Here is a 13,448-nt window from a genome sequence, read left to right as displayed (position 1 = left end):
TAGGCTCCAGCAGATCCCGTGCCGGTTGTGAAGTTCTTCTGCAGGAACACAACCGATCTTACGATTTGGCGCTCTACGCAACTTGTCCTACATTCATCATACATTTGATATTGTCCATACATGTTCATATACATACATATTGTATAATGATCGTATACGGGTCCTTGCTTACGCATAGTTGACACAATATGGGTTGGTTGGGTCGATCCCACGTCTGAAAATATACCAATCTGTCCATTGGGGGCAGCAAAACGGTGAGGGTCGAATCAAGTGGGCGTGTTTGGTGGTCGGGATTGCTTGCTACATTTAGACAATTCTGTTCTGTTGCTGAAGATCTCTGGCTGCGCATTGCAATTGGTTGCTTGCGTGCGGCTGCTCCTTAGCACAAAGTTTGAAAACTTGACTTTGGATGAATGATGGATCGTGGATATTAGTTGTTTATAGTGCAATTTGTGCGTGTGCTGATATCAGCACAGACCAGCCTGAAGCAGATCTGTTCATCAACCCCCATGTCCTTTGCGTTGCCCCTCCTTCTCATTCCCCCTTTTCGTGAATACCGCTCGTGATTGCGTCTCGAGAGAGAAAAGATGAAAAAAGACAGAGAGGCGTGATTGTCATTATTGCTACTGTTTTTTTTTCTGGCTGACAGCATTTTCCAAATAGGAAATTGAGCTAGCTGATCTTATTCATTTTTCTTTGCCCTTAGATAGTGGGAAGCCTGAGGTTGTTTCGCCTGCGAGTTGTAATCACGTATCGAGGATTTTAGGGATGATCAGGTAGCGCATGATAACCATTCTGGTTCTGTCCAGAACTGGTTTTCTATTCCCAGAAATAGCTTTGGACCAGAAACCCGTTTGGTAACGCAATTCCATTTTTCTATTTTTGGAACAACTTTTTGTTCCAGAACCAATTCTGAACCAGAAATCAGAACAAAAAAAAGTAGGTTTTTGTATTTCTATGCCAAAAATGAGAATCATTTCTGAGAGAACTCTTTCTTCAAAACACATGTTCATCTAGAAGTTACGATCTTTGAGGTGGGAAAAAAAAGTAAAAAATCAAAAATTTCAAAACTTCACAGAATGGTTTAAATTTTGCTCAAAGTGGGTGGCCATAGGTATTTTAAGCCATTCTGTGAAATTTTGAAATTTTTTTTATTTTTTTTTTATTTTTTTCGGCACCTAAAAAAATTTAAAATTCGCTCAAAGTGGGTAGCCACATATATTCTAAACTATTCTGTGAAGTTTTGAAATTTTTGATTTTTTTATTTTTTTTTTGCACCTAAAAAGATTTAAATTTCACTAAAAGTGGGTGGCCACAGGTATTTTAAGCGATTCTATGAAGTTTTGAAAATTTTGATTTTTTGATTTTTTTTGAAAAAATTCAACAGATTTCCTATTTTCCCGAAATCTGAATTTTTTTTATTTTTTGGAAATTGTGATGAATTTTTCTAGAATTTTTCAATTTTTTTTGGATTTTTTGAATTTTTTTTTAGATTTTTAGGAATTTTTTGGATTTTCTAATTATTTTTATTCCATTTCTAAAAAAATGGATTTTTGTTCCTGGAAATAGAATTTTGTGTTGTTTATCAAACGGGTTTTTGTTTCAGAAAATAGAAATTTTGTGCTGTTATCAAACAGGTTTCTGTTCCAGAAATAGAAATTTTTTGTCGTTATCAAACGGGTTTCTTTTCTCAGAAACTCATCCTGGAACCAGAAATAGAAAAATCTATTTCTGTTTCAGGAACTCATTCTGGAACATAATGGTTATCATTCGCTACCTCAGTTTCCAACCCGAAACCTGTGAAACGGGAATCAACTCGGAACCGACCCTGTCCACCCTAAAACCAGCGATTTTTTAATTTTTTCTATTCAAGAGAACTATTTTGACCGTTCAACTAGGGAGTTGCAAATTCTGACAAAAAATAAACTGGGGAGTTGCAATTAAAGGAACTTTTCTTTTGATCGGCAAGTTCCAGGAGAAGACGGATGGATGGTGGCTATTTTTTCCCCTGTTTTATCGGTTGTCGGTTATTTTTTTCTCTCTGTTTTTGTTGGGTTGGGATTGTGCTTGTGTCAGCTTGGTGTTTATTATCTGCAGTTGAATTGGGCCCAATCCAGCCCATGCTAGTACAGACTCTGGGTTTGCAACAAATTGCAGTTTTCTAAGTATTAGGTGCGCCGGATGCATTCCGGGATCATGCTGATCTCGGGCGAGGCCCGCTCGACTCAAGGGTTGAGCCGCACTCATGCCCGGTCTGCCTTCGAAATTTCCAAATACTTGGGGGGTTGGTTTTCGTGCATACGACGGACTGGACAGTTCAGAATGAATCCGGTTAAGTTGGGCTCGTACTTGATCAGCACTCGACCCCTCGCGAGACACTGATGATGGGGTCGACGGACTTAACGAAATGTCGAACGGTCCTTTTTGATCGCGTATCAGAAGGTGCACTCACCCCTCAAAAGTTATTCATCCCCAATTTCTTTTTTCTGCACTGTGATATTTGATTCGGTATTCATCGGTCTTTAAAACATTTCTTGAATGGCGGGTGGACCTAGTAAATCAAGATCAGCGGCTTTGGGCCTGAAAGCCCGTGTGGTCGAATGGTGGGAAAAGTGTTAAACTTATTACATTGGTGTCAATCTAGTTCTAAACATTTTAATTGTGCCAAATTAGTTTTAAATCTTTTGACCTGGAACCGATCCAGTCATTCCGACTAAATTTTGTCGAGGACCGCAGTTGCAGAGAGGGCCCTTCTCGCCGGCCGAGAAAGTTGCCAAGCAGTTGCTTCCCGGCCGACCAAACAAACAAGGAAGGAAACAATCGCTCGCTCGCTCATGTTTGGAACGGATGTGTGCGCCGTTCGTGCGGCCATTTGCTTGTCAGCTGTTCTCGCATGATTGGGCCAAAAAGCTGTTCCGAACAGTTGTTATCGTAAAAACGGACCGACACCGACTTGCTCGCATCGTGCACCGCAAGTTCTCAGCTCCGTGACGCAGCTCGCGGCGACTTTGGCATCTAGTCAAAAACGACCCCGCTTCATGCACCAAACTGATAATGAATGAAGAACTGATATTCTCCTTCTCCATTTCGAAATTATATTCATCGCAAATTAACAAATTATAATTAAGGGAGATCTTTCTAGGATTCTTTCAAATGAACTTTTAATTATCATGATGCGACAGATTGTCCCAAAAAAGAAAAGAACAAGATGATTTGAAATTCAATTTGAAAGATTGGAGAGAGAGAGAGAGAGAGAGAGAGAGAGAGTATAGTATGTAATCAATGTTTGAGAAAGTGAAGATTTCCAAATCAAAATGTGTAAAAAAGCTCGATAATTTTTGGCGAGTGTCAATTGGAATTCTCATCCGGTTTTGACAGATGGATTAAGCTCAAAACTCCACTGTAATCCGTCCGATATTTCCTCTAATGCTCCGATCAAATTAATCAATTCTCGTCCGATTTGAAGACTAGTCAACGCATCGACCGTGTCGTGTATCTACATCAAAATCTCCAAACAACGAATCCTCCGCGAAATTTTCGTTTCGAATATCGTTGGAAAGTAATTTTCTAACTTCCTCGGTATTTTATATTTCTCAACATTTATATTGTTTATAAAAAATGAGTTGATGAAAAATATTTTCTTAATCGACAGTTATTAGCCGTGCCTGATTTCCTCATAGCTTGTGGCGAGGACCTCGACATCCAGACCCATTGTCTAGGGTTTAAACTCGAGACATATTCTCGGACGTGTGCTCGTGACTTTTCTTTAACAAACATCGGAAAATGACTTCCATAAGTACAGCTAAATATAGAAAAACGAAATGATTTTTCCTTTAAATTAAATTTTCTCGAGAATATTGTTTCGATAGAATTCATATTTTGTCGGAGTGCTTTTTCTCTCTCGTGGGTAACACCTGGTCGCTAATCCTGCGTGACGCTGACACCTACGTGGGCTCCACGGGGGACACGTGTCGCCGTCTGTCGCGCCTCGTGCGTGCCTGTTGCCTGTTGGTGCGGGTGGTGGACAGCTCATAGACCAATATGGACCGTCGATTCACGAGAATATCAAATATCTATAAAGTCACCATCAAAGGTCAATGCATCGGGGTCAGCAGGGTGTATGAAGTACAATTTATGTGTCAACGTATCATAATGGTACTTATAATTTGATTTTGTTAATATATGCCCTTGAGATATTTATTTAACCACGCCATTAAAAATAACTTATCATTTCGAAAACAATAAATTTTTATATCATATATGGTCGGTACATTGAAAATATAAATAATTTCTTTTTAGGTGTGATTAACGAGTATACAGAAAGCGCTTGTGAAGAAAACTCCCTATATATTTTTATCTTGTTGTGTTAGCATTGCACTATTTAAATAGCTATCTCCGTGTCAATCTCTATTAGTAATGTACGAGACAAAATTTATAGGGTAATCGAATACAAACGGATGTACAATCTTCTTAAAGAGAGAGAAAAAAGATTCGACCTTATTTTTACATTGATTAAAAGAACTCACATTTCTGCAATGATGTGATTATTCAAAAATATATGACTATACAAAATTATTCGGAAATTTGTTCAAAAAGTCATAAACATATTGCACTTTTGCCAATTCAGTCTTAAACCTTTAAATCGTGCGAATTGAGTCCTAAATCCACGCGTCGGTGGGCGCCCAGTGACGGCAAGGTCGGCTTCACATTGGCTAGACGAGGCTCGATCTCGTCGGGGGACTGTGGCGGCGAGCTTTGCCAAAGGTCGAGGAAGAAGGGCAGAAAAAAAAAAAGGAAAGAGAAAGAAAAGGAAAAAAGGAAAAAGAAAATAAAAAAATAGGAAAATATTATTAAAAATTGTCTACGTCGGTACCGGTAGCGCCCGGTGTCCACATCAGCGACTTCCGGCCAAAAATTGACCGGACGAACTCAATCGGTAAAACATAAAAAAGATTTAGGACTCAATTGACAGAATTAAAAGATTCGGGACCGAATTAGCAAAAGTATACTAGGTTTAGAACTTATTTGCCTTGAAATTATCTACCCAGAAAAATCGGGGAAGTGGCCTAACAAGACAACACACGTAACGTTGCAAATCGGCTGGATGCCACGTCAGGTGGGGCCCAGGAAACCAAATCCCACCAGCGACCGCGGCGCGAAGCTGACTCATTGGTGACATTTTTTCGGATATTTTTGTTTTTTCACTTTTGACTCTATCCCCCGCTAATCTAATCACCTCACCTTCTCCCACCAAAATAAGAAAATTACCCTCCAAACTTTATTTTCTTTTTTTTTTTTTACATTTTTAGCCTAAATCTCTATCTCTCTCTCTCTCTGGTAGCATGACCCTTTTTCCTGGGGCCTGATTTTCTGAATTTTTTTTATTACAATTATCTGGTTCTTGACACCTAGCATGAGCCTTTTCCATGGGGCCCTAGCTTTCTGAATTTTTTTTATCATAATTATTTATTTCCCGGGTTTTAAACTTTCTCGGGGGAGTTAAAAAAAAAAATCTAATCTTTTCGACGGATGGGGCTGAAACACGACAGTGGATAGGTGAGTGATAACGCATACACGGTAATAGAAAAAAATGGGCCAAGGAATGGAAAGGTGGGATTTTCAGGGAAGGACTCCAGGACCTCCGAATTCTCAGGGAAGGACTCCTCCTCCGGCCAACTATAAATAGCCCCCCGGTTTTTCCATGGTCCCGAATTGCAATGAATCTGCTCCAGCACCCACTGTTCTCCCCCCAACCGAATGTTTTGATTCTCTTCTTCTCGCTTTTGATTCGAGATGACCATCCTCATTGATCAGCCCGAGCTTGGTAGATCTCTCTGCCTGACCAAATTCACGTGTTCCTGTTGCACAATTTAGCTCGTAACATAATATACGGTTCCCTGTTGTAAATAATTTGTGATGAGCAGCAGTTGGAAGGAACTCTCAAAAGTGGAGCTTTTCTTCCCTTTGATTCTTGAAAGATGGAAATCCTTGCTTGATGTGTTTAATTTCCCTTTTCCCCATTATATGGTAAGAGGAATGCAGACTTGTGATTCTGTGGAAACCTCTTCTCTGTTTATATGGCAGTGGTGGGGGAAGAGGAAGAGAAGGTCCTTGTGGAAGAAAAGGAGTTGGTACTTGACGGTGGTTTTCTGGTGCCAGACACAAATTCATTTGGCCACACGTTTAGGTTGCTCTCTCTCACTCCCGATCTCGACGTACGAATTTGTTTTTCGATTTTCGCTTTATCAATTATTATGACTCCTATTATATGTCTCCAAAAAAAAAAAAAAACAGCAGGAGTATCTACTGTCTATCCCATGATGGTGTGTGCAGCTCTCATGATTTCAAAATTTCCCTTTATTATGTAAGTTATGAACCCATATGGGTACGTGAGTTACTAGAACACGGAGAAAAGTAGAGAGATCTGAAGACTTTCTTTTGCGCCCCTTTATTTGGTATGTAGAGACAAAAGTTACAATCTTGAGGTTCAGAGAGACGTGAAAGTTTTGTACGCTCTGTCCGATAGCGTACACGTATCCATTCATTTGTTTCATGATAACCATTAACTTTTTCTGGCCCATCAACTCCTTTTTGGACTAGAGCCGACAAGGAGTTTGGTGACCCCACTATGTGGCCCAATGGGCCCAAAATGCATGTTCAACCCCCATGAAGAGTTGTGAGTTTCTTCTTTTTTTGGTCGGCATGAAGAGTTGTGAATGACATCTGAAGTTTTCACACGTCCAAACTTATAATGCTAAGTCATTTTTACATGACCAAAGGTGGTTCTGGTGATACTAACTTTTATTACTGTCTATCTTCTGCTTAACACTATAATGTTACTAGAGTTTTGAGATCTTTCTTTTTGTCTTAACAAATTCTACATTGATTGGACCTGGAAATGTGAACAGGGCCTATGATGCAGAGAGTGAGAGGCAATCAGGAGTGGAGAATTTCTACAGGATTAATCACATCAGCCAGACATATGACTTTGTAAGCCAACCTTGCAACAATATCTTCTTGGCCCATAACATATTTTCTTTTTCAAAATAAATTTAAAAAAAACAATTTCAGGATCAATTGATCATTTTTTTCCTTCATTGTGGGACATGGACAGGTGCAGAGAATGAGGGAGGAGTATGGGAAATTGGACAAGGTGGAGATGAGCATATGGGACTGCTGTGAGCTGCTGAATGATGTGGTGGATGAGAGTGACCCAGACCTTGATGAACCCCAGATCGAGCACTTGCTCCAAACTGCTGAAGCCATCAGAAAAGACTACCCCAATGAGGATTGGCTTCACTTGACTGGCCTCATTCATGGTACTCCTCAAATAATTCCTAAAGTATTTCTCGAGATTTAGGATACTTGTCCATGACATTGTTTCAGATAACATTGTGATATCAGATTCTTTCACTTTGTCATGCCTTGTACGGTAATATTAGTATAGCCTTTAGTGTGATCTTTCAGCTTAGAATGAGCAGTCGAGCGGAATGTTGAGTCTTAACTTTTGATGGTCATAGATCTTGGGAAAGTGCTGCTTCATCCAAGCTTTGGGGAGCTTCCTCAGTGGGCTGTTGTGGGTCAGTCGATAGGTTTTCTCGATTCTCATCAATTTAGTCCAAATTCAAGATTATCATAAGTTATCATCTTGTCTAAACAATTTCCCATATTCGCCCGATCGAGTTGCAGGCGACACGTATCCTCTGGGCTGCACTTTCGACGAATCGATCGTTCATCACAAGGTAATTCCTCCCATCGAAATTGATTCCATGATAGGAACAAAACAAAAGTGGATTAATTGCGTAAATCATTAATCCTTATACCTCTTTTGATCTGGCAACAGTACTTCGAGGAGAATCCAGACTACCACAATCCAGCATACAACACTAAATATGGAGTATACTCAGAAGGATGTGGACTCAACAATGTTCTGATGTCATGGGGCCATGATGATTATATGTATCTGGTACATCCCTTTTGCCCTTGATTGTGGCAAAATATTTAAGTCAAGCATCAATCTAGATTTGGATTGCTTTGCTTCTTTTACAAGTAATATTTTGAGTTTCTGGATTTTGGGTTTTTTTTATATAAAGGTTGCCAAGAAGAACAAAACAACCCTGCCTTCAGCAGCACTCTTCATCATCAGATATCATTCCTTTTATTGTAAGCGGATTAATTAACCACCCATAATTAGTATGCACGCATATTAAAAGATTTCTTTTTATCTTTTCTAGTTAAAGAGGCTGAAGATAACAAAAGCAATTGCAATTGCAGCTTTGCATAAATCAGGAGCATACAAGCATTTAATGAATGAGGAGGATGCTGAGAATCTCAAGTGGCTTCAAATATTTAAGTAAGGCCCAGTTTGTTCTCTCTCTTTGGTACCAAAAGATATTTCAATCAAATGATATGATAATTGCCAGTCACCTTTATTTTGTATATAGTCTAACAAAGAAAAAGTCTAAATGAAAAAAAGTCTAATTTAGACTTTTCTGTGCACAGCAAATATGACCTTTATAGCAAGAGCAGCGTACGGATAGATGTGGAGAAGGTCAAGCCTTACTACCTCTCCCTTATTGAAAAAGTGAGCATCACTTAAACCCATGTTCCATTTTTCCAAAAAAAAAGTTACCATGTCTCTCTGTTCTCACCTTATTTAAACTGTCAATTGTACTTTTGCAGTATTTCCCAGCAAAACTGAGATGGTGAATTGGGGGAGAGACGATGAAGTCTATGAGAAATACAGAACTAGGGCAATGGATATGAATCAGCTGTGGGCTTGTTAATTAGAGATTTAGAGTTCAGATTACTGTTGGTGGTGGCTTGATGTATTAGTATCCTGTACATATGATGAATGCATGTAGCATTTCTATGGAATAATAAGATCAGCTTCTGTCCGCACCTTAATTCTTTCGTGTAATTTTCGTGGAAGTAATACCGTTTTTATTTAACCCATGTGAAAAATCGAGGGTGAATCATCAAATGATATGATGCAATGAAAAGAGATAATGTTATCTAATTGATCTCCAAAGTCTTCATTTACCTTTCAGCATTTGAAAATAATGATTCACGCGATGCATCCAAGTCTCGATTATGAAAAGATCAATCATTATCTTTAATTGTTTCTAGCGACCACCATTTTCTTGCAATATCTTCAATTCAAAACGAGTGAACAAGGGGTAAATCTCAAAGTGTGAACCCAAAATGAAGGCCATGACCATGACTAATGCATACACAGGAAAATCAAGCCCTACATTTCAAAGTTCAAACTCGGCTGCACAGAGAAAAAATTGTTTAAGTTACGTCCCATTGTCAACACATGTTACTCTATAAATTCTGTAAAACTCCTCTCATCTACTATACTACAGCAGAGACCACAAAATAAGCTAGAAAGATGGGGAGTTCAAAACCAGTCTCTGTCCTCTTCTTGAGTCTCATCTTCTTCGCCGTGGCTCTATCGCCACTGCAGCCTTGCGAGGCCATTCGAATAACCGAGCGAGGTAAGAACAAGTCTCTGACATTTGGTTGATATTAAAGTTCGAAAAACAAGTGATTTTCGGAGTATATAATATGATCCTGAACTGTCAAATTTGAATTGTGAATGAACATTGAACAGGTTTAGCAAGTGAGACGTCACCAATATGCCCTGCTTGTGTGTGCTGCGCACCTCCACCTCCGGGATCATGTTGTGCCTGCTGCGCTACTCCTGTTCCTACCGCCGGGTCTCCATGAGAGAGATCAACTGTTTACTTCAGACAGTTGCTAATAAATAGTATGAATAAAGAAGCTGCTCGGAAATCGGAATAAGGATGTTACTAATGTTGATTCAACACGTTGTCTTGTGTTGCTTGGAAATTGGAATAAGTGTAAGCATGATCACTAATCTCTTGTTGTTGAACCAGGGACATGTCCTTATAAAGTTGAAAAAATTCATGTTCCATCATCAATGTTCTCGTATTAACTCTCTCCCTATGACTCCAGAAGTAGTACTTTTCTCAGAACGCACCTGGGATTATCGGAACCTACACTGTAGCCCCCCAGCCACTTTCTGACAGTAAAGTGGTACACGTATTTCCATCATGATCTCATGAGTTCATCGGATCAATCATAGAACGAGTCAGCCTAATGACTTTTCAAGTTTAACTGGACAGTGATATTCAGCTCCGTTGATCCGAACGACTCGCCCAACTTACGGACGAAAGATAGTCATTCGAGCAACATAAATCTGTCAATGAGAAAAAAAAAGCCATATAAGGTCAAGTTGTCTTCAATATTTAAGTCGATCATCCTAGTCACCGTGTAAAATTTCTGATTGTTCACAATAACTATTCTCTCGTGCCTTACCGCATAGCCGCATCTTGTGAGGAGCCCCCATGAGTACTAAGGAATTGATGAATATCTTCAAGGGGCTATGGCTAATCTGGTAGAACAATGATCAAGATCATAAATCTGGCAAGGGACTATGGTCCAACAGCCTCGTTAGAGTAGGGTCCCAGATTGGCATCCAAACCACCGCAATTTAATGATATGTTGGAACTTAAAGACTTCTCGACCCCATTTTTGGTTTGAATGACGATAAATGCTCTGTAAGACATATTTTGCAGGTCTTCTACTTTCGTGCACTTGCAGCCAAACATGCTAAAGACTGTTCACCGACCCTTCATAACTTCACTGATTTGACTGAACTTTTCGTTCTGTCACCAAAAATAATACAACTGCTAGAATCACTGAGGAGGATAGATCAGAAAGCTGACGAAATGTCCATTCTTCTTGAGAAGCACCCTACAAATTTATTGGGAATGAATTCGTACCCGAGTGATGCTTGGGCGCTCCGTTAACGAGAGCTCGGTGGATCCGAGTTGTGATGAACGGGCCATTTTGAAAACTTTGGTTGTCAATCTAGCTTTCAAAAGGCGTTCCTAGTTTCCGACTTCAAGCAAGTCTTGAATCTCAATGCAGAATTAGAATGTTTCATGGCATACGCAAGTCAATTCCCATATCCTCCGGAATCAACGCCTAGTTGAAGCACCTGACGGAGGATGCTACCGTACAAAAACTGGTTAAGAAAATTGGTTTACAATCTAATGTGTCAAATACTAGCGAGATGAACGCAAACATCCATTCAGAGTCCATCACGTTACTTCACTATCAAAACTCTCGGTTTTTGTATCTCTGTGATTTGTCTAATGGACAGAGCAATGCTAGGAGGAACCAGAAGTTAATGGCTATAGAAGACTAAATATGTTAGTTTTACAGTTGAAATCTCATATTGCAACAATCATAATCAATAAAAGGTCACTATGACAGACAATAACTTTTGCATAGACCTCGCCTCTTTGTATTGATGGTGGTACTGGTATTGCCTAGATCTGCAATACACCACACATGCATTACGTCATAACTCAGTCTCATGCACGGTATCCCTTTTAATCTTCCCAACCACCATGCGCACTGCAGCCCCTACATTGGTTAGATATGCAAGGGACTCATAAATCTCAGACCTCTTAACCCTAAAGAAGCACTAAAACAAATAATTGCACGAAAAAGGAGAGAGAAAAAGATATCTGTTGCATACAGAATAAATGCGAACATTATCATGCAAGTTGGGGAGGTGTTACATCAGTGTGTGCCAAAGCAGGCCTTTAATGCTGAAACCAACCACTTCAATCTCCTCTCATTGAATTTTCACACACTCCCATCTTCCTTCTTTAAGATCTGTACTTGCTTCCAGGGGGTGGTGCCGCCATATAAGGGCTTTCCAAGTTACTCTCTACATATGCTAATTCAAGTGACTCAAAGGCTGTTTGCTCACTCAAGATGGGGATCAAATGGGCATTGTGCTTGACATTGGCAGTGCTTGGAATGGCAAGCAATGCTGGGAATGCACAGGACTCAGGTAGCACCACTCTGGTGCCAGCCATCATCACATTTGGGGATTCAGCTGTGGATGTGGGCAACAACAACTACCTCCCAACCATTTTCAAGGCCGATTACCCTCCCTATGGCAGGGACTTCACCAATCAACAGCCCACTGGCAGATTCTGCAATGGCAAACTAGCCACTGACATCACTGGTTAGTGCCCAAAAAAAGAAAGAAAGAGGCGGGAATTTTCCTTTCTTGTTTGCTAAGTTCTGTTTTGCATGTCCAAGTTATTAATGGGTCTTCGTGTTTCCCTCTCATTTTTTCCCTTTTTATCATGTGCAGCCGAATCTCTGGGATTTAAGAAATACCCTCCAGCATATCTAAGTCCAGAGGCATCAGGGAAGAATCTCCTGATAGGAGCTAACTTTGCTTCAGCTGCATCTGGTTATGATGAGAAAGCAGCCTACTTGAATGTAAGAATTTACCGCAAAGTAACTATTTTTTTTTTGAGAAAATTCTCTTGCTTATACTAGTAGAGGTGACTTGACCTCCTTGATGCAGCACGCGATCACACTACCTCAGCAACTTGAGTACTTCAAGGAGTACCAGGGGAAGCTAGCCAAGGTGGCCGGAAGCAAGCAAGCAGCATCCATCGTCAAGGATGCGCTGTACCTACTGAGCGCGGGAAGCGGCGACTTTCTTCAGAATTACTTTGTCAATCCTTTCGTCAACAAGGTCTACACTCCGGACGAGTACGCGTCCATCCTCGTCAGCTCATTCTCGAGCTTCATCAAGGTAACATACCTCGGTCCAAAATTGAAAAAACCCAAAATTGTAGTCTTGAAACCATAGCTATCAATTATACTGAGAGCATGCTTAAATTTATTTGAACAGGGGTTATATGGCTTGGGAGCCAGGAAGATTGGAGTGACCTCACTACCACCGCTGGGTTGTTTTCCTGTTGCAATCACCCTGTTTGGGTCCCATGAAAATGGGTGTGTTGCTAGGATCAATGCCGCTGCTCTGGGATTCAACAAGAAGATTAACTCGGCAGCGGCAAGTCTAGAGAAGCAACTACCAGGAATGAAGATCGTGGTGTTCGACATTTACAAGCCACTATATGACCTGATCAAATCTCCTTCTCAGAATGGTAGGGAACATCCTCCTACCACTGCAGCCACCAACAATACATACGATTTTAGGATTGTTACTGTTAAACATTAACCGTCTTCCTATTCTTTAATGTAGGTTTTACAGAAGTGAGGAGAGGTTGCTGCGGAACAGGGACGATTGAGACCACGGTATTCTTGTGCAATCCAAAGTCTCCAGGAACTTGTTCCAACGCCACCCAATACATTTTCTGGGACAGCGTTCATCCATCTCAAGCAGCCAATCAAGTTCTCGCCGATGCGTTGATCGTGCAAGGCCTTTCCCTGATATAAATATATTTGGTTTTCCTCACTGAATATGTTATTACACTTCGAACTACGTTCTGTTCAGAAGTCCGCGTGAGGAATAAAATTCCCCCAAAATCTATGTTCAATTTCAGCATGCTTCGTGGCAGTTACTGATTGCAAAATGTCTC

At 40.3% G+C, this 13,448-nt stretch overlaps 2 protein-coding genes and 1 long non-coding RNA gene across 3 annotated transcripts; all 3 read left to right on the top strand.

The window, feature by feature from the left end:
- Nucleotides 1–5,610: 5,610 nt before the first annotated feature.
- Nucleotides 5,611–8,907, top strand: LOC115678312 (inositol oxygenase 1-like). The gene is made up of 11 exons (XM_030601667.2): nt 5,611–5,824; nt 6,085–6,187; nt 6,909–6,990; nt 7,115–7,319; nt 7,521–7,580; nt 7,690–7,742; nt 7,844–7,966; nt 8,094–8,163; nt 8,275–8,353; nt 8,503–8,584; nt 8,683–8,907. Exons 1-11 carry the CDS (start codon nt 5,794–5,796, stop codon nt 8,707–8,709), a joined length of 915 nt encoding a protein of 304 aa, XP_030457527.1. The 5' UTR covers nt 5,611–5,793; the 3' UTR covers nt 8,710–8,907.
- Nucleotides 8,908–9,256: 349 nt separating this feature from the next.
- On the top strand, nt 9,257–9,947 carry LOC115678314 (uncharacterized). Its single transcript, XR_004005369.2, has 2 exons — nt 9,257–9,500; nt 9,617–9,947. It is a non-coding gene; the product is annotated as an uncharacterized LOC115678314 (long non-coding RNA).
- A 1,814-nt stretch (nt 9,948–11,761) lies between these two features.
- LOC115678311 (GDSL esterase/lipase APG) lies at nt 11,762–13,411 on the top strand. The gene is made up of 5 exons (XM_030601666.2): nt 11,762–12,073; nt 12,206–12,336; nt 12,425–12,658; nt 12,758–13,013; nt 13,112–13,411. Exons 1-5 carry the CDS (start codon nt 11,818–11,820, stop codon nt 13,303–13,305), a joined length of 1,071 nt encoding a protein of 356 aa, XP_030457526.1. The 5' UTR covers nt 11,762–11,817; the 3' UTR covers nt 13,306–13,411.
- Nucleotides 13,412–13,448: the final 37 nt, after the last annotated feature.

The sequence above is a fragment of the Syzygium oleosum genome, unplaced genomic scaffold (assembly GCF_021117445.2).
Source record: "Syzygium oleosum isolate NSW1041296 unplaced genomic scaffold, Sole_v2.1 Sole_v2.05, whole genome shotgun sequence".
In the NCBI taxonomy this organism is placed as follows: domain Eukaryota; kingdom Viridiplantae; phylum Streptophyta; class Magnoliopsida; order Myrtales; family Myrtaceae; genus Syzygium; species Syzygium oleosum.
This window is presented reverse-complemented; position numbering and strand designations above follow the sequence as displayed.